Source organism: Castor canadensis, chromosome 4, assembly GCF_047511655.1.
Source record: "Castor canadensis chromosome 4, mCasCan1.hap1v2, whole genome shotgun sequence".
Classification (NCBI taxonomy): domain Eukaryota; kingdom Metazoa; phylum Chordata; class Mammalia; order Rodentia; family Castoridae; genus Castor; species Castor canadensis.
The window spans coordinates 75,237,509-75,259,206 of NC_133389.1; the positions used below are offsets into that span (position 1 = coordinate 75,237,509).

At 53.2% G+C, this 21,698-nt stretch overlaps 1 protein-coding gene across 1 annotated transcript in view; it reads left to right on the forward strand.

The window, feature by feature from the left end:
- The window catches only part of Hs6st1 (heparan sulfate 6-O-sulfotransferase 1), a 45,793-nt gene extending 26,779 nt beyond the window's left edge, over positions 1-19,014 (forward strand). Inside the window, exon 2 of the mRNA XM_020185135.2 lies at positions 16,080-19,014. Coding sequence (XP_020040724.1) covers positions 16,080-16,788 — 709 coding nt within the window. The 3' untranslated portion in view covers positions 16,789-19,014. The remainder of the gene's footprint in view (positions 1-16,079) is intronic.
- The last annotated feature ends 2,684 nt before the right edge of the window (positions 19,015-21,698 follow it).

Sequence of the window (21,698 nt, forward strand, 5' to 3'; positions counted from 1 at the left end):
CTGTAGACTACAGTGGTCTTCAGCATACTGTGCTCCACCAAATCCTTGTGGGTGTTTTCTCTCAGCCTGTTTAATGGAGACAGTCAGTAGGACTCAGAGTGCTGGGTGACTGGCCCCAGGCCACGCAGAGACAGCTGGCAAAGCAAGGTCCTTCCTGTCCGCCAGCCTGATGCTGGGACCTCTGCTGTTTCAGGTATATCTTCATACTCACCCTTGCCACCAGGCCCAAGCTGTTTAGGGAGCGTGAACTTTCTCAGTGCTGGCACAGGAGGGTAGAGTGGGGGCAGAGGCTCCCAGCAGCCCCCTAAACACCCTCCCACACACACAGTGAAGAAAGGCCCAGGCACCCTGGGGGGCACTTGCCTGAGCCATCACCAGGCAGCGGTTGGCAACAGGGGCAGCCACCATGGGCAGGAGGACAATGTGTGGACCTCAGGGCAGGATTTAGCCTGGCTTAGGGGGAGGTAGAGGCAGGAGTGATACAGAAGAGGCTCCTGACTGACTCCCCAGAGCCCACTAGCACCTCACCTCCTGCTCTCCTGCGCCAGCACTGAGGCTGTGCACTCTCCCCAGGGGCTTTGCCTGCACATCCTTTCGTTCTGACAGTGCCTTCCAACAGCCAGGGTATGACCTCTGTAGTAAGGCAGAAAGACACATACCAGCTCCAGGGGTGTAGTGTACTGTGTGCTGGGGCCAAACCATACCACCCAGGGGCCAGGTGAGCAGCTTGGGCAGTGTTTCCAGGTTAAGACAAGACCTTGGGAGAACTCAATGTAGAGGTGCTGGTGCAAGGGGACACCAACCCACACACCCTCTGGTCTGCACCAGCCCAGACTTGTTGGGCCCCTGTGGGATCTAAGGACCTAGCCAGAGGGTAGGTGTCAGGAGAGGGTTCCTCAGGCTGCCTTGGTCTCCCCAAGCAAGGGAGAAAACAGGGGTAGGCCTCCACTGAACAGTCCTGACCAGGTAGCTGTAGAGAGAAAGGCCAGAGCCCAGGGGGCTTGATGACACATCGTCCTCGCCCCAGGAAATACCAACTTCACCCCAGAGTCTGTCAAGAGTCCCAGAAAGATCTCATGAGGGCATAGTGAGGAATGGCATACTGACGTCAAAGGCAGGAACAGACTCTCAGAGGGAAGTCAATGAGCCGACAGCATTGGTCCGTGGCCTCTGCCATCTGGCCTGTACAGTTGGGTCACATGGCCCCTTTGGCACCAACCACCCTTGTGCTCCATCAAAGCCATGTGGTGCCTGCCATCTCACATCCATGTTTGAAGACAGCAGAATCTGAGTTCAAATCCATATCCTCCGCCTCCCTAAACCTGGGTCCTTGGGGACCCTGGGTTCTAAGGCTGGGGGGATAAATGAACTGGAACACACAGTGAGTGTTCAATCAATGCATGTTCTCGGTATGCTTGTGCTTCCTGGAGACCAAAGGCAGGTCTGCTAAGGCAGGGTGTTCTTACGAGGCCCAGGCAGAAACCTGGGAAGCCAGTAGGGAGGAAGGAGCCATTTGCCAAAGCACTGAACACCAGAAGGGCTATGTTTAAATTTGGCTGAGACCAAAGGACCACTTGCTGAGGTGCTCCAGCCATGTCTCATTCACATTCTGGCTGTGTCCTTGGAATAGTCACAGCCTCTCAGAGCTCAACCAACTCAGCTATTAAGGGAGATAGGACTGTACCTCCTCAGGGTAGTAGGCTCTGGCATATCCAAGCACAGGCTGGACACATGCCTCTGGTATGTGCAGGACAAATAGCAGAGACCTGGGACCAAGTGTGGCTCGGAACATAAAGCAACAGATGGGGGGAAGCGAAGGAAGGTAGGGAGAGAGACAGGTAAGGTGTCCCTAGCAGAGGCACTGAGCACAGCAGCCAAGGGAGGGTCACACAAAGATGCCTAAGCCATGAGTCCCTGCCCTCTCTCTCTGGGCACCCAGCTGCAGCTTGGCTGTGGAGCCTGAGACCAGGGTCCTGACCAGGGAACTACCTTCTGGCAGGAAGGCTCCTAACTGGGCAAGGAGGAAGACAGCTAGAGCCTGGCTGATAGGGACTGGGCTGGGTCTCAGCTTGCTCCAAGTATGTCCTTCACCAGGTGGGAGAGCCTCCCCAGCCTGCCATCTTCATATCCAGGTCTCCCATAGTCCCCAGAGGTGGTCGCCTTGTAACCACCACCTGTACTGGTGGTGAGGTGGTGCTTCTGCGGGGTGGAGGTTGCTCCTGAACTAAGGGAGTCACTGGAATTCGCAGGCCTCAACAGGAGGAAGCAGAGTCACCCCTGCTGCAAGCACTGCACACTTCACACAGGTATGACTACCTGGTTGCCTGTGCACAGGGGCAGCAAGGGGCTGCATGGCTTCAGGCAGCTTCCAAACCCAAGGCCCACCACTTCTGGCTCACTCACAGTTCCAGGTATGAGCATCACTGCTGAAGGCCACCACCTCACCCTAGTGACCTGGCCCAGGGGCCACCTCCTGGAGGCCTTCTTGGCTGCTCCGTGTATGGTAGACCACCACATGGTGTGGACAGCAGGAACTCCTGGACCTCCAGGGCCTTGGCCTAGAGGCAGAAACCACCCAAGGGGCATGAAAGCATGAGTACTGCTGAGCACCAGGGTTGGAGGTCCTTTAGGGCCTCTTCTGCCTAGGCCAAGCTGCTGGACACAGTGGCAGAGGCCTGCAATGTCCCATGCTGTGAGCAGATTCTGGTGCCTCACCCTGGCACCCCTGAGAACGGTCACCTTCCCCTCACCCCATCACTGCAAGGGGAAGCTGGAGGACCCTGAACCCATTTCACCTGCAGAAAAGTGGGCCCAGGGATGGGCTGCCCAAGATCACAAAGTTATGGGCCTGGAGCCAGGAGCTCTGGCTTTAAATGGCTACCTGGATGAGTCAAAATAGACCAGAAGCTGTGTGAGGTGGCTCACACCTGTCATCCCAGCTACACAGGAAACACAAATAGGATCACAGTTCAGGCCAACCAGGGCACAAACAGAAAACCCTATTGGAAAAATAACAAAGGCAAAAAGGACTGGGGTGTGGCTCAAGCCATAGAGCACTTGCCTAGCAAATGTGAGGCCTGAGTTGAAACCCTAGTACTACACACCCAAAACACAGACCACCCCCACAGAAAGGGTAGACTCAGTAAGTCCCTCCCTCGAGCCTTCTAGTTCCTTGAGTATTAGAGGCCATGGACCCAGGGTGGCAGTGGGACCCAGGTGCTCAGAGGCCAGTGTAGCTCATTGGGCAGTGCGTGCACCTGAGCTCAGACTTCTGCTCTGGAATGTGGAGAGCCTGTGGCAGCCCCGCCTACTGCATCTGCCTCTGCAGGGGCCCACATGCCCAGAGAGGGTCAGCCCTTCCCCACACACACCCTCCTTCCGGGCCTGTCTGGCTTCCCAGCAGGGTGGCAAGAGTACTGTTAGAACACACTGAAGAGATCTGTCATGTCATCTCTCTCTTCAGCCATATGCCCCACCCCCACCCCTGGCAGGTACAGTTGTTGGCCTTGCATAGGACTGTGTAGGACCAGAGGAGAATCTGTCCAGGAGACCAGAGGGCACCCGCCCAGCATCCCACAGTGAGTTACTGCCATAGCAGGCCAAAGTCCAGGGCGTGGGCTCTGTCCTTATAGCACCTGACAGTCTAGGTTTCTGTTTGCAGCTATCAGCCCTGTGGTGATGTCTCTCCTGAGGGTCTGGGTACATGTTTTCTCTTCAGACTCACTCTCCCTTCTCACTGAGCTTTGGAGGAAGTGACCTATGAGGTGTGCTCAGAGTTGAGTTAAAAGCACTGCCAGCTCTGGCTATGGTTTGGCCAGCAGTCAGCAGGGTGTCCAGCCCACACTGGGACTCATTTACCTGGTTGTACAGGGGCTGTCGAATGAGCCTGCTGGACCAGCCATGGGTGGTGGCTCAGCAGTTCTCACCAAGTACACTGCTGTGGTCAGTAGATAAACTAATGTGGTTGTGACTGAAAGCTGGTACCCCAGGCCCTGTGGTCCTGCCCACTAGAGGTACGCACTCTCACCTGCTAGGTCCTTAGTGCATTTCTCTGAGTAGAAGATTAGGTTCAGAGACAAACACAGCGTGGCAGATCACCTCTCTACCCTTGGAAGGGAGCTCAGCATATGCAGCTGTACCACAGAAACACCAGAAACCCAGGCTCTTCCTCTTGCTTCTACCAAGGGTTTCTGCTTCACAGTCCAAGATGATAACTGGCACTCGGTCACATCTGAATTCCAGCCAGCAGGAAGAAACTAGGACAAAGAAGTTATCTCTAAGATACATCCTAATGGCCACACTTAGTCACACAGCCACACCTGGCTGGGACTCACCTCTTAGACTTCCTCCCCCACCCCATCTGTAGGAACTCAGCTGACCTAGTGAGCCAAAGAAGTTCTCTCCACTTTGCTAGAGGTGGGTGGGGCAGGGAGTTGTGAGTCCAAGTGGCCTTCCCCCACACTGGGGCCTCCTGTGTGCCAGCCATGCCCCCTACTGGAGAGGTGCGCCCTGGCCATGCCACCTCCTTCCTGCAGACACCAGGGGCCAGGTGACTTTGGGCCAGTCACTCACCTCTCTGGGGTCAGCTTCCTATCTCTCCAGCTGGCAGCATCAGCTGCCCTCACATGTCCAGCCCCAGGGGCTTCCTTTCTGGTGTTCCTCTAAGGACTCTCTCAGCTGCAGGCACTGCCTGCCCTAGGCATCATGAAGCAAAAGGGGCCCTGGGAGAAGCAGCAGGAGGGACAGCTTCCCAGGAAACCCATGGGAGAATCTGCCCACTTCTGTACCCACATAGCACCTGCCCCCTGATGTCATGAGGCCTGTCCCTGGACCTAGGTATTTTTGGAAGCAATACAAATAACCCGTTCGGATGTTAGCCTATGGGGCGTCCTTAGGCCAGCATTTCCTATGCTGCTTTGGAGAAGGCCCCCAAGTCTGCCCGTGGCAGCTCAGACTCAGTGGTCTGGGTGTCCTACTGTCGGGCATTGAGAGGGGCAGCAGGCACCCAGCCAGAGCTCTGGGGACCCTGTTTGCTCACACGCCAGCAGGTGGCTCTTGGTCCTCTTAGGAGTGGTCATTTCCAGCTTGACCTCTTACCCTCTCACTGTCCTTCTGGAGAGGAGGTGACACAGCCTTGAAACCTCTGGAGCTTCGCCCATAGGCCCCTTCCTGTTACAGGAAGGAGAAAGCAGCCAGCCCCAAATGGTGGCCACCTACCATGGTACTTGGATCCAAAGTCAGACTTCCATTTTTCTAAGGAACTAGGGGGAGCCGGCTGTTTGTGCTGCCGGGGCATGGGCCATTGTGGTATGTGAAGTAGCTGACCCTTCTGGGCTGGCAGCAGGCAGTGCAGACAAAGGCTGAGGCAAGGCACTTTGTGCCATGGTCTTCCCAGCTTCAGCAGCCTCCAAAATGTTGTCATTTCCTTCCTGTGATGAGGACCCTAAACAGAACTGCTGCCCTGCTCTGAGATGCCCCATGAGCCTAGGGTGGGCAGTGGTCAGAACAGGCCTAGGGAAGAAGGGCACCATGGTTGGGTGCTCCAACTACCCAAGCATTCCTCAGGTGGCCCCACCTCAGCCCTCTGAACTTCTGATACCCCTTGGAGTGTGGTTTAAAAAAAAAAAAACATTTATCTGGGCCAGGTGTGGTGGTGTACACTTGTAATCCTAACATGCAGGAGACTGAGACAGGAAGATGGTGAGCTCCAGCCCAGCCTGGTCTACATAGCAAGACCTTGTCTCAAAAAACTTAACTAAATAAAAATCATCCCAAAATGAGGCATCTGGATCCTACCTTAATTGTGTAGACTTTGTCCTCAAGAAGAGCCCTGGGAGACGTGTGTGACAGTTGGGGTGGAAGGGGACTTGGGGGGCTTCTGCAGGTCCCTGCTAAGTTGGTCCTCTGGAGAGTGCGTGCGCACATGCACGCACACACACACACACACACACACACACACGGCACATTCTTGCGCACATGCACACACACACACACACACACACACACACACACACACACACACACACACACACGGCACATTCTTGTCCCTGCATTGAAGCTAGCACCAAGGATTCTTCTTGGGAGCTGGGCACAAGCTTTCTTCTAGTTCCTGTGTCGGGAGTCATACAGCCACTTACTGAAAGTGAGAGGCAGATAATCACAGCCTCACTCACAACCAGCAGGCCAAAACTCCACTGGCACTGGTAGAAGTCTCTTTTTGTTCCAGAGTGTGAGTTTAGGAATTGTGTGTTACACCCTGTTCATGAACCCACCCTGGCTGGTCCCAGGGAGTAGCACACAGCCTAGAGGGGAGGAGCTGGGGGTTGCCTGGTGAGACGCTGCATTTTCTCAAACCTGCAGAGCCAGCTGGCCATTTTGCACCCCAATCTTCACCCCAGGCAACAGGGATATTTTGCAGTCATAATGCTGTTTCGGTGATTTATATGCAGGTTGAGGATCCCTTATCCAAACTGCTTGGGACCAGAAGTGTTGGGTTTCAGACTTTAGAATATTTGCATATGCATAATGAGAAACTGTGGGGAGGAGGATGAAGGGTAAACAAATTCATTTGTGTTTCATCTACACCAGTGTCATTTCATGCAGTATTCTTGGTGAGCCTAAGTTTTGACTGTGAGCCGTCATATAAAGTCAGGTTGGAACTTTCCACTGTGGTATGTTAGTGCCCAGAGAGTTTCAGACTTTGCAGCATTGTGGATTTCAGATTTTCAGATTAGGAATGTGTAACCTACGATGCATAATTGCAAACAATACAGAAATATTAAGAAAATGTTAAGATTGCTCATTTGGACTAAAGGGTTTTCACTGAACTTTCAACTTTTCTGTGTGAAAATTTTTGTAGCCATTGTGAGGATGGGGACCCCTCATCTCACTGTCCTGAGACAGCCATTCCTTACCTGGGACGTGCTTTTTCTGCACATGTACAATTTTTATAGAACTGTGATCACTGCAGCTGTTGCTGCTCAGGTAGGCGTGGACCTTTCTGTTGTGGGTTGTTTGGTTGCTTCTTCCAGGGTTCCATGTCTCCCTGAATATAGACTACATCAGGGCAGACACCTTCCTGGAGATAAACTATCACAGGCTCCTCACCAAGCCGCAGCGCCCTGCATCTGTCCCCAGCTCAACCTCCCATGTTCCTGAGCCAGTTTGGAGTTTTGTTTTTATTTATTTATTTACAGACAGGGCTTCACCATGTTGCCCAGGCTGGCCTAGAACTCCTGGGCTCCAGCCCCCCTCAGCCTCCTGAGCCAGTTTTCAAGTCCTTTCTCCAGTTGGAGCCCTGGCCTTCCAGAAGGGAGAGTCTGGAACAGGTAGATACTGTCATCTACCTGTTTTCTCAGGCACAGGAGGGGCAGTGCCAGTGCTGCCCCCAGCACTGGCCAGTGTTAAGCTAAAACTCTTTGAGACCCAGAAATCTTAAGGTTGCTAAAGTAAAGCCTTTATTGAGCTGTTACAGGTGCCAGCCAGGAAAGGACATGTCCTAGACAGGCTTCAGCCTCTGCCAACAACCAGGCTGGATAGATAGCAGTGGGAAATGTGTCTGCCTAACCTAAGAGCAAGGAGTATTTATGAAAATTCAGGAAAGAAAGGTATAAATTGTCTATAGTTGGCTGGGGGGGGCGGGACTATGCTAATCAGGGCAAGGAGCACAGTCCATAAGGAGCACTTGTTTCTGGAATAGTCCAGATGTTTATATGTAAATGAGGCATGGTGGCACCTGGTGGTCCAGGTGCACAGATTTAAGTCAAGGTTTCAACATAAATTCAGGAATATGAAGAAGTCTTTTTTTTTCCTTATTCATTTATTCATATGTGCATACATTGTTTGGGCTATTTCTACCCCCTGTCCCCGCACTCTCCTTCCTCTCTCCCCCACCCCCCTCGCTTCCAGGCAGAACCTGTTGTGGCCTTTTCTCCAATTTTGTTGAAGAGAAGACATAAGTAATAATAAGGAAGGCATAGCGTTTTTGCTAGTTGAGACAAGGATAGCTATGCAGAGAGATTCCTAGCATTGCCTCCATGCACAAGCGTATTACAACTCGAATTGATTCATCTTTACCTGACCTCTTCACTACTTCCCTGTCACCTTCTCATATTGACCTCTGTCATTTTAACGTTACTGTATTAGCTCCTCTGCAGTGGGGACATCAAACACTTTCAAGTTCTGAGTTTCCTACCTATCCCCTTTACTCCCATATGTGCTCTCCCCTTAGCGTGTGACCCAAGTTCAACCACATTGCTGTATTTTTCCTAGATCTAATGTCCGCAAATGAGGGAGAACATATATACGACTTTTGGTCTTCTGAGCCTGTAACCTCACTCAAGATGATGTTCTCCAGTTCCATCCATTCTTCATGGCTGAGTAAAATTCCGTTGTGTATAAATACCACGTTTTCTTAATCCATTTGTCAGTAGTGGGGCATCTTGGTTGTTTTCATAACTTGGCTATTGTGACTAGTGCTGGCTATTGTGACTAGTATTGCTGGATCATATGGCAGGTCTATGTTTAGTTTTTAAGGAGCCTCCATATTGTTTTCCAGAGTGGTTGTACTTGCTTGCATTCCCACCACCAGTGTACGAGGATTCAATTTTCCCTACATCCTTGCCAACACCTGTCAGTGGTGGTGTTTTTGATGATGGCTACTCTAATGGGTGAGGTGGAATCTTAGTGTGGTTTTGATTTGCATTTCCTTTATTGCTAGAGATGGTGAACATTTTTTCATGTGTTTTTTGGCCATTTGAATTTCTTCGTTTGAGAAAGTTCTGTTTAGTTCACTTCCCCATTTCTTTATTGGTTCATTAGTTTTGGGAAAATTTAGTTTTTTGAGTTCCCTATATATTCTGGTTATCAGTCCTTTTTCTGATGTGTAAGCTGGCAAATATTTTCTCCCACTCTGTGGGTGGTCTCTTCACTTTAGAGACCATTTCTTTTGTTGTGCAGAAGCTTTTTAGTTTTATGAAGTCCCATTTGTCCATCCTTTCTCTTAGTTGCTGGGCTGCTGGATTTCTATTGACGAAGTCCTTGCCTATACCTATTGCTTCCAAAGCATTCCCTGCTCTTTCCTGTACTAAATTCAGAGTTGTGAAAAGTCTTTTGTTGGTTTGGCCCTAAGCTATTGTGTCTCCTCCCTTCCATCCACATCTAGTCCTTAATTAAATTTCTGACAGCCTGGGATTCTTATCCCTGGTTATCAGCAGAGGGACCCCGCTCTGACCACGAGGGACTTCTGAGCTTCCCAGTCATTTACAGTGTAAGTGGTGCAAGTCCACCTGATTGAGATCAGATCTAGGGTTCTGATGGCCCTATGCTGACTCCAGAAGACAGAGTCAAAGGTCCAAGGCCCATATCCCAGCCTGTGAGAGGACTGAGCACAGCCTCTGGCCTCCAGCTGCCCTGCCCTCCTTCCTGGAAGGAGGTCAGAGCTCATCCCCTTCACCTTGATTTTTCCCACACTCCCTGTTCCTCACTTTGGGATCTGTAATGAGGCAGTGCTTCATTCCATAAAGTTAGAAGTATTCCAGTGATCCGAGCAGAGGTTAATATGGGGGACAGGGAAGAGCTAATGAAAGTAGACACAGAAGCCCCCAAAAGCAGACCCTTCATTTCAGTTGCTTTTCTTGTAAGCCCAGGACAGGGGATATGGAACAAGACAACTGGTTAACTTAGGTTACTTTTGTGTAAGGATTAAGGTAGAGGGAACTTTTTTCTTTTTTTTTTATCGTGCCCACTATAACTGTCCTGTTGGAGAAATTTGTTCCAGTCCCTCATCTGATTGTCACATAACAACTTAGATTGAGTTTGGCGACTTTTACGATTTTTTAGCCTGGTCGGCTGGGCCCACAGCAGGAGCCCAGTCCAAAACAAGGCCTTCTGTGCTTTTCATTTAACAGACTCCAGAAGAAAATGCCTTCCTTGCCCTTCAGGATCTTACATGTTTGTGGGACCCACCAAACCAGTGCCCACAAAAATGTCAAAACATGCTAACAGTCATAGAAAGCATTAAGCCGGCCATAATTAAATGCCAGTGTGCACTCCAGGCGATAAATCCCATGGTCTGCCAGGAGAGGCTGCAGCCTGCAGACTAGAATTATTAGTTCACAGGGCAGAAGTTCTTTGAGGTCTTGAGCTTTACTTTGACGTCCATCTGAATTTTGCATCTGGGTCATTACTCATCTGAGCTTGTTTTTCTATGAAATGGAAAGTCTGGCCTCGCCTGAGCCTCTAGCCTCAGCAATGCCCTCTTCTGAAGTTATGGCCTTGTGTCCATTGTCCTTTGAGAAGCCTCCCTGCCTCTGGCCAAGGGACTGACCCCTCCCACCAGGGCTGTCACCTGTTCTGCCCCACTTCTGGGAAACCCTTCTGTGGAACAGGAAACACCTGCCCCCAGGTAGTGCCTGGCTGCCTTCATGGAGGGCAGGGCATTGCCACTTCAAGTCCAGTGCTGCCACTTCAGGTCCATTCATGTGGGCCATTCATGGGCCTTTTTTCTCACAGGCCCACGCACCAAGACAGGGCCACCACCTCACCCCATGTCCTTCCACCCCAGAACCCATTGGCCAGCAGTCAGTCCAACAGGGTGAATTCATGGGTGGGAAGTACAATCATGAAAGCATAGTGGCCTCCCTTCCTGATTCTCCTGGCCTTTCCAGGGCTGCCCACACAGGCCCTCTGCTTTCTGACCCAACTTTTACACCCCTCTGACTGACATGGCACTGAACATGCTCTCCAGTGGCCCCTGCCCAGCCTGGTGGGAGGGCGGGGATGGAAATGGGAGCGCTCTCCGCAATCTGTCCTCATCACCCCGCCCCCAGCACTGGGCAGTGTGGGCCACTCCAGGATTATCAGGACGACACTGTCCAGACACAGGCCTGAGGATGACATATAGTGGCCACACTGACAAATGCCCACAGTTGCAGAGGTGCTGCCACAGGGAGGGCCCCACGTCACATCCAGTGCCAGCAGTGAGCCATCCCAGGCACTGGCTGGTGGGGGGGTGGTTGTGAGCAGCCAGAGGCATAAGCAGGGCCTCCCTGTCACCCTCAGGTGACCAGTGTGTGCCCCACTCAGCTGATTGCTGTAGGCCCTGGGCCCAGGCCCAGGCCATCGTGCCCTAGAGGTCAGCGTGCCAGGGGTGCTTACAGAAGGTGCCAACAGTCTGCTGCCCTGAGAGCATAATTTTCCAGGCAAGCCCCTGGGGGCAGAGCTGCTCCATTTGCATCCCAATGCACAGATAGTGAACAAACTGCATGTGACCATGGCTGACCTGGAAACTGGCCACCTTCACCATCCTCAAAAGGTCCTACCCCCTTCATTGAAACCACAAGGGGGCCCTCCCTTCCAGGGAACTGCTCCCTGCTCCCTGCAGCAGCATTGGCACAGGGGAGGGGAAGGGAGATGAAGACACCTGAAGGTGGCTGGACACCAGAGGCAGAGGGCACTGCAGGCCACAGGAGCCATAGCTCTCCTGTAAAGTGGCAGAGGCTCTTGAGCTGCCCTACAGGGTCTTTTTTCTGTGTTCCTTCCTGAATATAAACAGTTTTCTTTATCACAAAGTGTTTGCAATATACAAAGAATCTGCATGATGTCCATAAGAAATAAACCATAGCAATGAGCACCTGTACCGCATACAGACGCAGTCAGGATTACAGGGCCATTACAAGCACTCTGTGCCTTCCACCCTCCCCCTCCAGGACACCAGCACTAGCCTCTGACTTGAATTTTCATGTGTCACCGCAGTATTTTTATAACTTCAACTGTGTTATCACTAAATGGAGTTTTCTTGAGTTTTATATTTTAGAACTTTTTTGTTTGTTTTTTGAGACAGAGTCTCACTGTGTGGCCCAGGATGGACTCAAACTCACAGTTCTCCTGCCTCAGTCTCCTGAGTGCAGAGTTCATAGGCATGTATCCACGGCTCCTGGCTTTATTTTTGAGAACTTGATAAAGTTCTTAAAGTCTTTCTGATTTTCTTTTTCCCTGGAACACGTTACTCATCCACTTTATCTGTGCCATTGTAGGTAGCTAGCTTATGCATTTTCACTGCTGAGTAGGACTGCAGCAAGAGCACACGCCACTGTTGATGTGTGTGTGCTGTGTGAAGGACATGGCGGTGACTGGAGATGATGCTAGGGATGGTCTCATGCACACCTGGTGCACATGACAAGATGTCTCTGGGACACTTGCATAGGAGAGAATTGCCTTGCCATGTGGTGTGTGCCTCTTCAGCTTTCTAGTGAAGACACCGTAACTGTCCCCGGTCACAGCCCGTAGCAGTTATGAGGAGTCAGCTTTGCCCTGTCTCTAGGCCCGTGCCTGCTGTGCAGGCTTTGCCTTTTACTGCTCCAGTGGTGTCACAGGACAGCTTAACGTGCTGTTGCCTCAGTGACTAACACAGCAGGTATCATTCCACATGCTGCTTTGGCCAGTTTCCTCCTTGTTAAGTTTTTTCAGTTTTTCTCTAATTAACGTACACACTACCTAGAGACAAACGACGCAGTGGGTTTATGATGGAACATAGCAGAGTAGGACCTGCATCTCCTTTCCAGCCTCACCAAGTGACAGTCTGCAGCGCTTCTCCATATTCTCCAGGTGCTTCCCTGCACACTTTAGGATAACTTGCAGTGCTCTTTATTGATCTGAGTATTATCTGTCGTTTCCTGTTTTGGTAGATGAAGATTAAGCGTTCTTATACGCCCATATATCCTTCTCTTTACCCCACCCACCCCCACGTACAGTTAAAGCCCAAGTGTTTATTATCTCAGAACCACTGTTTACTCCTGAGGCTAGTAAATTTTGTTTTTCTTGGAGCTAGTCATTGCCTTATCTTTTTGCTTGCTTCATTTTCTTTTTTTTTTTTTTGTGGGGCAGGGCATGGAGGGGTACTGAGGCTTGAACTCAAGGCCTTGCATTTGCTAGCTAAGTGCTCTACTGCTGGCCCCTTCTGCTGTAGTTATTTTTCATATATAATATTGCTTTTATGCCCAGGCCAGCCTGGACTACAACTCTCCTATTTACACTTCCTGTGTAGTTGGGGCAACAGGTGTACACCACCCTGCCTAGCTTTTTTTTGGTTGAGATGGGATCTGGCTTTTTGCCTCAGCTGGCCTTGAACCATGATCCACCCAATCTCCACTAGGATTACAAGCATGAGCCACCACACCCTGCTCGTTTTCTGCTGTTTTCCAACTCATTCTAAAGTCTACCACATACCTACCATTCTCCCCTCTGCCCGCCACCCCCCCCACCTACACACACACGTGCTCCATTGTGTCAGATAATCTGCCCATGCACCTTTTTTTCCTGGAGCCACTGCCCCTCTACTTCTAACGGACTCAGCGAGAGGCACAGCTGAATCTCCCCTGGGCACTTAGTGAGCCATTTCCATCTACACTAATTGTGTTATGTGCCCAGTCTAATTGTGTTTCCTCTTCCCTCTTTCCAGAAGCCTGGTTGGGTGGCCCTTGGAGAACCTATAGAGACAGACCTTGATCTTGCTGAAGAGTGACAGGCAGAAAGCTCCCTGGTCTGTGGGCACTCCAGGCGTCAGTGCTCTGGGGCAGAGACCCAGGCCAGAGGGACAGCATGACAAACAGAGCATTCCCAAACTTAGACGTTTTCCAAATTCATGGCTTGAGTGTGAAGAAAGTCTTTCCAAGGGCTCTGTACCCTGACAAGCACCCGCCCCTGTCACTGGCTGCCCAATTCTCCCCACCACTTCAGCTGCATCAGGGTTTTACCAACCCCTGCAGATGGATGGAGGGGCTGAGGCCTTGTTCCCCTCCCCGTCTGGCTGTGTCAGTATGTGCTGGGGGAAAGGTATAAACAACTGGAAGGGGGAGAGGATCTGACCAAGGTCATTCCCCTTGGTGCATGGCACACACAGGTCCCCTGAGGGGTTAACCCCATGTGTTGCCACCTGTTAGGTGGTAATGACACTGGAGAGGTGGGAAAGGACCAGGCCAGTTTGTGACCTGACGGGGAGCAGATGCACACTGGTATCTCCTCTACAACAGGGGCTGTGAAGCCCACTGGAGAGCAGGCTCACCTTGGCAAAGACCACATGCAAGGAGAAAGAGCTGTGGAAGGGAGGTCTGTGACCATGGCACATGGCTGATGCCAGGCCCTTGCCCTCAGGGGCAGTCAGGAGAACCACCTGAATGTGGGGTTAGTGTGAAGCCTGTCAGGAACCCCTTCCAAGCACCCTCCTGGGGTAGGCATAGGACATTCCCTCAGGACTCCAAGATCCACCCTCAGTCTGCCCTCAGCTGCAGCTGCTGACCTTCTGGATGGTTCCTTGGTGCATGTGGCTCTGTGACCTCCAGGCAGCTCCTCGGGCTTGGTGCTGAGATCCACAGTGGCCAGACTGGGTGCAACTGGGAATGGGTTCTTCTCAGAAGGAAAGTCATGCCCTCTAGTCTCTGGATGCCAGGATCAGAGCAGGTACTGTCCCAGCTTTGGTTATAGGCTCTTGGGCAGCTGCCTGTTTAGGGTCTCTTGCTCCCTGGTCTTTATTCATGTGCTATCAGGTCTGTGGCTATAAGCCCCTGCTATGGTAGACCAGGCATCAGGACCAAGACGGCCTGCTCTTCTGGGTTTTGGTGCCTTCAGCACAGATGAGCAGAACTGAGTAGGCAGTGGGTGTGGGATACACAAGGCCAGATGTGCCTTGGGGTCAAGGAATCTGGGGCCTGCTGGTTTTGTCCATAGCCCATCCAAGAGGAAAGCAGCTCTGTCCGTCAAGGCTAGCCATGGCCTGATCCCCAGAGCCGTCACCTGCTTGGGCCTGGTGGACACCTGACACAGGTCCCCAGAAGGCTTCCAGCAGTTGAGGCCACATGGACCATACCAGGAAGGTGTGTGGGTCCTAGCCACAAGCTACATAGTCCTTGTCCACTTCCAGCCCTTGAGGGCTGCAACCACTACCTGACCCCCAGAGAGTAGATGTCCCCTACTTACTCATGCCTCAGGCACCTCTGGGTACCCCTACCCCGTACTCTCTCCCCACTGTTTGCTGGGAGCCCCTTGAGGTCAGGGCCTGGATCTGCCAGTCCACAGGGACTCCAGGGGTGAAGGGAATGAGCGGTGCTCTGTTTCTTCCTTGGCAATCCCTGCGCATAGTAGGACTGGCCTTGAGATCCCCTGGAGGCATCCGCCAGCCCCTGGGCTTTCTGTGTCCCCACAGGCTGGGTGGCTTGGCAGTCGTGCCCTTCCACCTTCACCCTTGCCAGGCAGCTGCCACTGGGGCCCTGTAAAGCACTGTATCCCCAGAGTTCCCCTAGGGCAGTGTGAGGGGCAGAGGACCTGGGTGCTCTTGGGGCCTTAGTGAGGAGGGGATGACTGGGTGCACTTTTATATTGCTGTCTGAGGAGTCTTGGGGTGGGAGGGACCCACTCTGGCATTCTGTGTCCCAGGATGGTGCCCCAGGCCCTGGTTCTCCCTGTCATGGGTCACTCCAAGGTTAGGTCTGCAGACCCCACCCAGCTGACCCCACACAACACCATTCCTGTCACAGACTTATCTGGCAGCCACCCTCCACATTTCACCCACATTTCTGTGGTTCCCAACACCCCCAGGCAGGGGTGGGGGAGAAGAGAATGAAGCCTCCCCAGGGCCCTTCTTCCTACACTACTGGGCACTGGTATCCTGGGCCACACTATAAATCCTAAGTTAGGGCTTTTCTGTGATGTGGACAGGATGGTCTGCTGGTGCCCCTCCTCCAGCCTGTGAGCCAGCCTGCACTCTAAGCAGCTTTTGAAAACTGTTGGTCCCTGAACCTGTGGCTCTGGGACCACCCTGGGTGTGCAGAGTTTGGCAGCCTGGCTCTCCCAGCAGGGCAGCCAGGTTGTCCTTCCTGAGGAGCAGGCAGCCTGGGGAGCCAGTGTAGGGCACCTTTGGTGGTCACCCTTGGAAGCTGTGTGTCCTTGACACGTTTTCTCACATGTTAGACCCCGAGACTTTCGACTCAGAACTGGGCATTCTGAGAGCTTAGTTCGGCAGTCAGCATGGGTGAAGGAAGCCCACACCACGGTCTGGGCTTACCTTCTCTCTGGGTCTCATTGCAGGAAGTTCTACTACATCACCCTGCTGCGGGACCCTGTGTCCCGCTACCTGAGCGAGTGGCGGCACGTGCAGCGTGGAGCCACGTGGAAGACGTCGCTGCACATGTGCGACGGGCGCACACCCACGCCCGAGGAGCTGCCGCCCTGCTACGAGGGCACGGACTGGTCGGGCTGCACGCTGCAGGAGTTCATGGACTGCCCCTACAACCTGGCCAACAACCGCCAGGTGCGCATGCTGGCCGACCTCAGCCTGGTGGGCTGCTACAACCTGTCCTTCATCCCCGAGGGCAAGCGGGCGCAGCTGCTGCTGGAGAGCGCCAAGAAGAACCTGCGCGGTATGGCCTTCTTCGGCCTCACCGAGTTCCAGCGCAAGACGCAGTACCTGTTCGAGCGGACGTTCAACCTCAAGTTCATCCGGCCCTTCATGCAGTACAACAGCACGCGGGCGGGGGGCGTGGAGGTGGACGAGGACACCATCCACCGCATCGAGGAGCTCAACGACCTGGACATGCAGCTCTACGACTACGCCAAGGACCTCTTCCAGCAGCGCTACCAGTACAAGCGGCAGCTGGAGCGCAGAGAGCAGCGGCTGCGGAGCCGCGAGGAGCGCCTGCTGCACCGCGCCAAGGAGGCGCTGCCGGGGGAGGACGCGGAGGAGCCGGGCCGCGTGCCCACCGAGGACTACATGAGCCACATCATCGAGAAGTGGTAGTGGCGGGCGGCGGGGGAGGTCGCAGGGCCGGGGGAGAAACTGGCACCAGCCGATGGCAAGTAGGGCCTACCCAAAACTAAGGGGACACCCCCAGCCACTCATCAGAAGGCACCCCGGGGAAAGCGGAGTGGGCCTGCTGTTTCCCCCGGGTAAGGGCAGCTCGGTAGGTCAGAGGGAAGCTGCTGGAAGGATGCCTCAGGTATGGTTGGGTCTTTGGGACGGGGAACATCTCTGCTCTCCTGGCCCCGTGCCACTCCCAACAGCTGCAGGTTTGGAAAAAAAAAGACACTGTGGAGAGGATGTGCTGGGTAGACCACGAGTGAGCCCCACCAACTATGCACGCACCCTACTCTGGCCACCTCTGCCCAGACCACTAGGGACAAGTAACCAGCTCCAAGCAGCATACCTGAGGCCCCGTGACTTCTGATGCCCCAGGGCCTGAGAGCCCTCCTCCCCTCTGAACATAGGCAACTTTCTGAGGTACCTTCAGGCCTAGAGCTCCCCACACCGTCCTGCAGCAAGTGCAGGGGCCACCCCACTGAGGCTGCCTCTAGGCGGCCCACTCTGACCCATGGTCAAAGCCTGGTCAGCCTGGCCTTTGAGGGTGACCACCCAGGTGGACCAAGCTCAGACAGGTAGGGGAGTGGGTACCAGGAACTCCTTTTAGCCCTGTTCTTTCTGATCCTCTGCCCCCAGCCCCGTCACTGGGATGTTTCTTCAAGGGCTCATGCTGCTCTCAGAGCCCCACATGTGACAGTACAAGCAGGCTTCCATGGGCTGGAATGCAGACCACAGCTGCTATCTGTGAGCCATAGCCCTGGGTCATGATGGTTCTGGAAGCTTTCAGATTCTCAGCTGGGGCTGAAAGAAACAGCTCTGTGTCCCATGCCACACACACCCCCACCCCATTCCCACCCAGCCTGGGGAAACTCTGGCCAGGCTGTTTCCAACAGCTTCACCAGCTGGCCAGTGACCCTACCAGAAGCCATGTCACATATCCGTTGTAAGCATTTGCCCCACGCCCCTGTCCAGGAGGCCTAGGTGAGCCCACACCTGATTAGCAGGTGTGGCTCTTCAGAGGCCATGTGCCCAGAGACTTTGGGCTGAGCTAGGGCAGGAGGAGGGAGGAGAACAGGTGGGGACTCTTCCCTGCCCTGCTTCCAGTCAGCCAGCCCAGCTGACCCCTCATGGAGTGAAGGGGCTCACTAGCACAGGAAAAGCTCAGGAGTAGTTGCCCTGGAGCAAGCGGCTTAATCTTCACTTACCTGGCATAAGGATCGCACAGTCAGGAGACTTGGGCTCCAGGTGGGCACCAGCTAGCCAGCCAGGGCCACCTCCGTAGTGAGTGGTCACACTGAGGAGGCAGGCACCAAGGTGAGTTAGTGCTGTGGCTGTTTTAAAGGGAATTCAAGGCCACTGTGGAGGGAATCTGCTGTGATGCTTCTTGTTTTGGGTGAGCACACACTTGGGAGGAGGGCGGGTGGATCTGGGGAGTCCTGGGGTCTTTCACAAAAATCACGTGGGTTGCTACAGCCTCCTGTCCAGAAGTGGGCACCCAGTCTCAAGATGGTCGCTCCACGTGGGCTTTCTGTGTGTACGGCCAGAGTAGAGGATCTGTTTTGTACATATTGGAGAATGTTTAAACTTACACCCTGCCATCCCAACTCACGCGGAAGCATGGGTCTCCCCCAGTCTCTGCTGGTTTGGAAAGTGGTCCCGCCTCAGGCCAGAGTCAGCCATGGTGCCCCCGCTTCCTCAGCTGTCAAGCCAACACTTCCCACTCAGGCCACCTGCCTTGGGGCAAAGCTTCCTGTGCCCTCAGCATCTCATCAGACATCACAGGATGGGGTGGCCCTCCTAGCTCTGAGGACCCTGCCCACCCATGGGCCCTCCCCAGTGCTGAGAGGACAAAAGCAAACACAGCAAGCTAACAACTAGGTTGCCTGGCACCCTACAGACCTGCAGACGTCCCCTCCTGGAGAAGGAAGCAGGGATGGCCGAACTCTGAGCAACAAGTCTGTGAACTTTTTGGGAACTGGAAGTGTTTAACTTGAACCCAGGAGCATTTAAAGCTTTATTTATTTATAGCTTCTTATTAAAAAAAAGTGTTGGGAAAGTTTTTGGTTATTCATACAAAAAATGATGGAACAGCAAGTCATAACCATCTAATTGTTTTTGTCTAGGTCAAGAATGAATGTTAGCAGATGAAATAAACTCTGAACAGGACACTGTGTGCTGTGGTCTGTGGTGGCATGGTGGCCGCTTGCCCAGGGCGGGCACAGGTGATGGGGCGCGGACACTGCTGTGGCGGTGGTCTGCGAGTGCAGGGAGCCCAGTGAGCCTGTCTTCACAGCAACAGTTCGCTTATCACTTACTAAGAGTCTGGAAAGATGACACCAGGTGGAAGGAAGGCTGTCATGAACAGGAATGTCGATGCCCTTGGGTCACAATGCAATGACTGCTTTCCTCTCGACTTTCATTTGGAAAGATTTCAAACAACAAAGACGGTAGAAGAATAGTTCGTAGACACCCATAAGCTCTGTATTAGTTCCTTTTCTTTTGCCAGTAACATAATTCCAGACTGGACGAGTTATAAAGAGAGGAGGTTTATTATTTTATTTATTCCAAAGTAGAGGGGCTGCATCTGGTGATGGCCTTGCTCTTCCTTCCTACTTGTGGCAAAGGGCACCACAAGGACAGCAGGACACCTCCCAAAGAGCCCTCCACCCCCACCCCAGACACAGATTAAGGTTACATCCTCTGAATCTCATAGTGGGCATTAAACTCCCAACACAGGAAGCTGTGGGGGTTACTCCAGCCACCCCCAAACCATAGCAAACCCTTAGCCTAGATTTTCCTGGCAGGAATATTTTGTCACATTCTTATCCTGTGCTTGCCTCTTCCATGTCACTCACACACACACACACACTTGGCTTTTCCTCAAGCATCTGAGAACAGGTTGTGGCTATCTGGATACCTAAGTACTTCCACATAAGAATGACATTCTGCTGCAGATTTCAACCCCATTGTCACATCCCCCACAGGTAAGCAATATGGATAGTGTTTTAACATGACCCATAGCCACAGTGTCCCATTGTCCCAGGGATACCCTCAGAGGACTTTTGTTAGCCCAGAACCACTTCCAGCGCCTCTCCTGTCTCCTTTAACAAAGAGCACGCACCTTCCTTGTTCTCGCTCACCTTTCTTAGCATTAGTATTTTGGAGTAACGTAAACCAGCTGTATCTTAAAGATGACTCTTGGACCTGAGGCCTGGTGCTGCTGGGCCTTGGCTCTGTGTTTGGGGGCAACAGGGAGTCCTGGTCCTTGTCCTGCCAGGCCAGATGGTCTCTGCCTTGGCCTGCGGAGCTGGCCCCAACCACTCTTCCTAAACACGCTTCATTCTGATTTAAAGATCCAAGCTCTGGTTCCCCTGATGGGTGATGAGTGGCTTTCCTAGCTTGTCCCTCCCCATACGCTGCAATGCCTGAATTGTGGTCTCTTAGGGGCCTCTCCCCAGCCTCCTATGTGTCCCCCTCTCTCTGTTGCATGGGACCAGGGCACACTCCCCACATCCCAGCAGTGACTAGGTTCTCACCCCGGCCCTGCCACCATCCCTTGGCCAGGAGGCAGCCTCTGCCCTCACCTGCTCTTTGCAGGGGCAGGTGAAGCACAGAGACCGCCCCTGCCTTTGGGAGGAGGCTTGTCCCTCTGATGCTCTGCTAGGCCCCCAGCTCACCTCGGCACAGCTTCCCTGTCGGCCACCCAGGCTGCCCCTCCCACTACCGCTGGCCTGCCTGCCACACTCCCTGGGATCAAATGAGCCTCACTGCCTGTGGCTTCCTGCCAGCTCAGCACCCCTTCCCACTATCCTAGTCCTGGCACAGACCCAGAGTCTCCACCCCAAGCGTCTGGTGGCTTCCTGTGATGCTGTGTGTCCTGCGGCCCCTCCCTGGCTCTATGAGAGGCAGTCTGAGGAGCTTGGAAAACACTTTCTCAAACAAAAAGCCAGGCATTCAAGACCCAGAGGCCCAGACTCCAGGGAGTCAGCTCTGGCTCCATCTCCACTGCTTCCTTTGTTCTGATGGTGCCTCCTGCTCCAGAGGCCCCAAGGCCAGAGTGGCCCAGGGAGCGCCAGGCAGTCTGTTCCTGAGGAGCAGAGCACCGAGGCCCTGTGCCCTGCCAGGCTCCTCTCCAGGGAGTAGCCATGGTGGCACAGAGCCATGCACAGGAAGAGCATGAAGGGGCCCTGGGCCCCGGGCAAGAAGGGCTCCAGAGGAACTGAGCTTCTGCTAACAAAAGCTTGCATACAACCAACACACTCAAGCCAAACCTCGGCTTCCTGAGTGCTGCGTGGGGAGGGAGGGAGGTCTGCCCACTTTCAGCTGGCCCTCCAAGCAGGAGGGATTTTTCCACTTCAGAGGTTATGAAACTGGCATCCCAGAGAGCCTGCGGCTTGTCCCTTGACTGTCGGTCTCCCTTCCTTAGTAGTTGAACCTCAGTGTATCCGTGGGAACAGTCAGGCAGGATCACGACTGTATTTCACATAGCTCTACAATGAGATATGGCTGCACGACATCTCTGACCAACAGAGAACAAGGGGAAATGCCACTTGCATCTTACGGAAACAATCCTGATAGAGAAGCAGCAGGTCCTCTTTTCTTCCTACCTAACAGCTAGATTGAGTGATGGCTAGAGTCAGGCAGCCATGTTGGACCATGAAATGAAGTCATGTGTTGAGGATAAGAAAGGTCCCTAATGATTGTAGAAGCACCCACAGCTTTGGACTGCCTGCCTTCAGAATGTATTTGTGAGAGAGAAATAAACATGAAATCACGATAGCTTAATTCTAGCAGTGATGGGCCACAAGACCCAGCCACCAAAGATCAGGCTGACCCAGCTAGGGACAGCA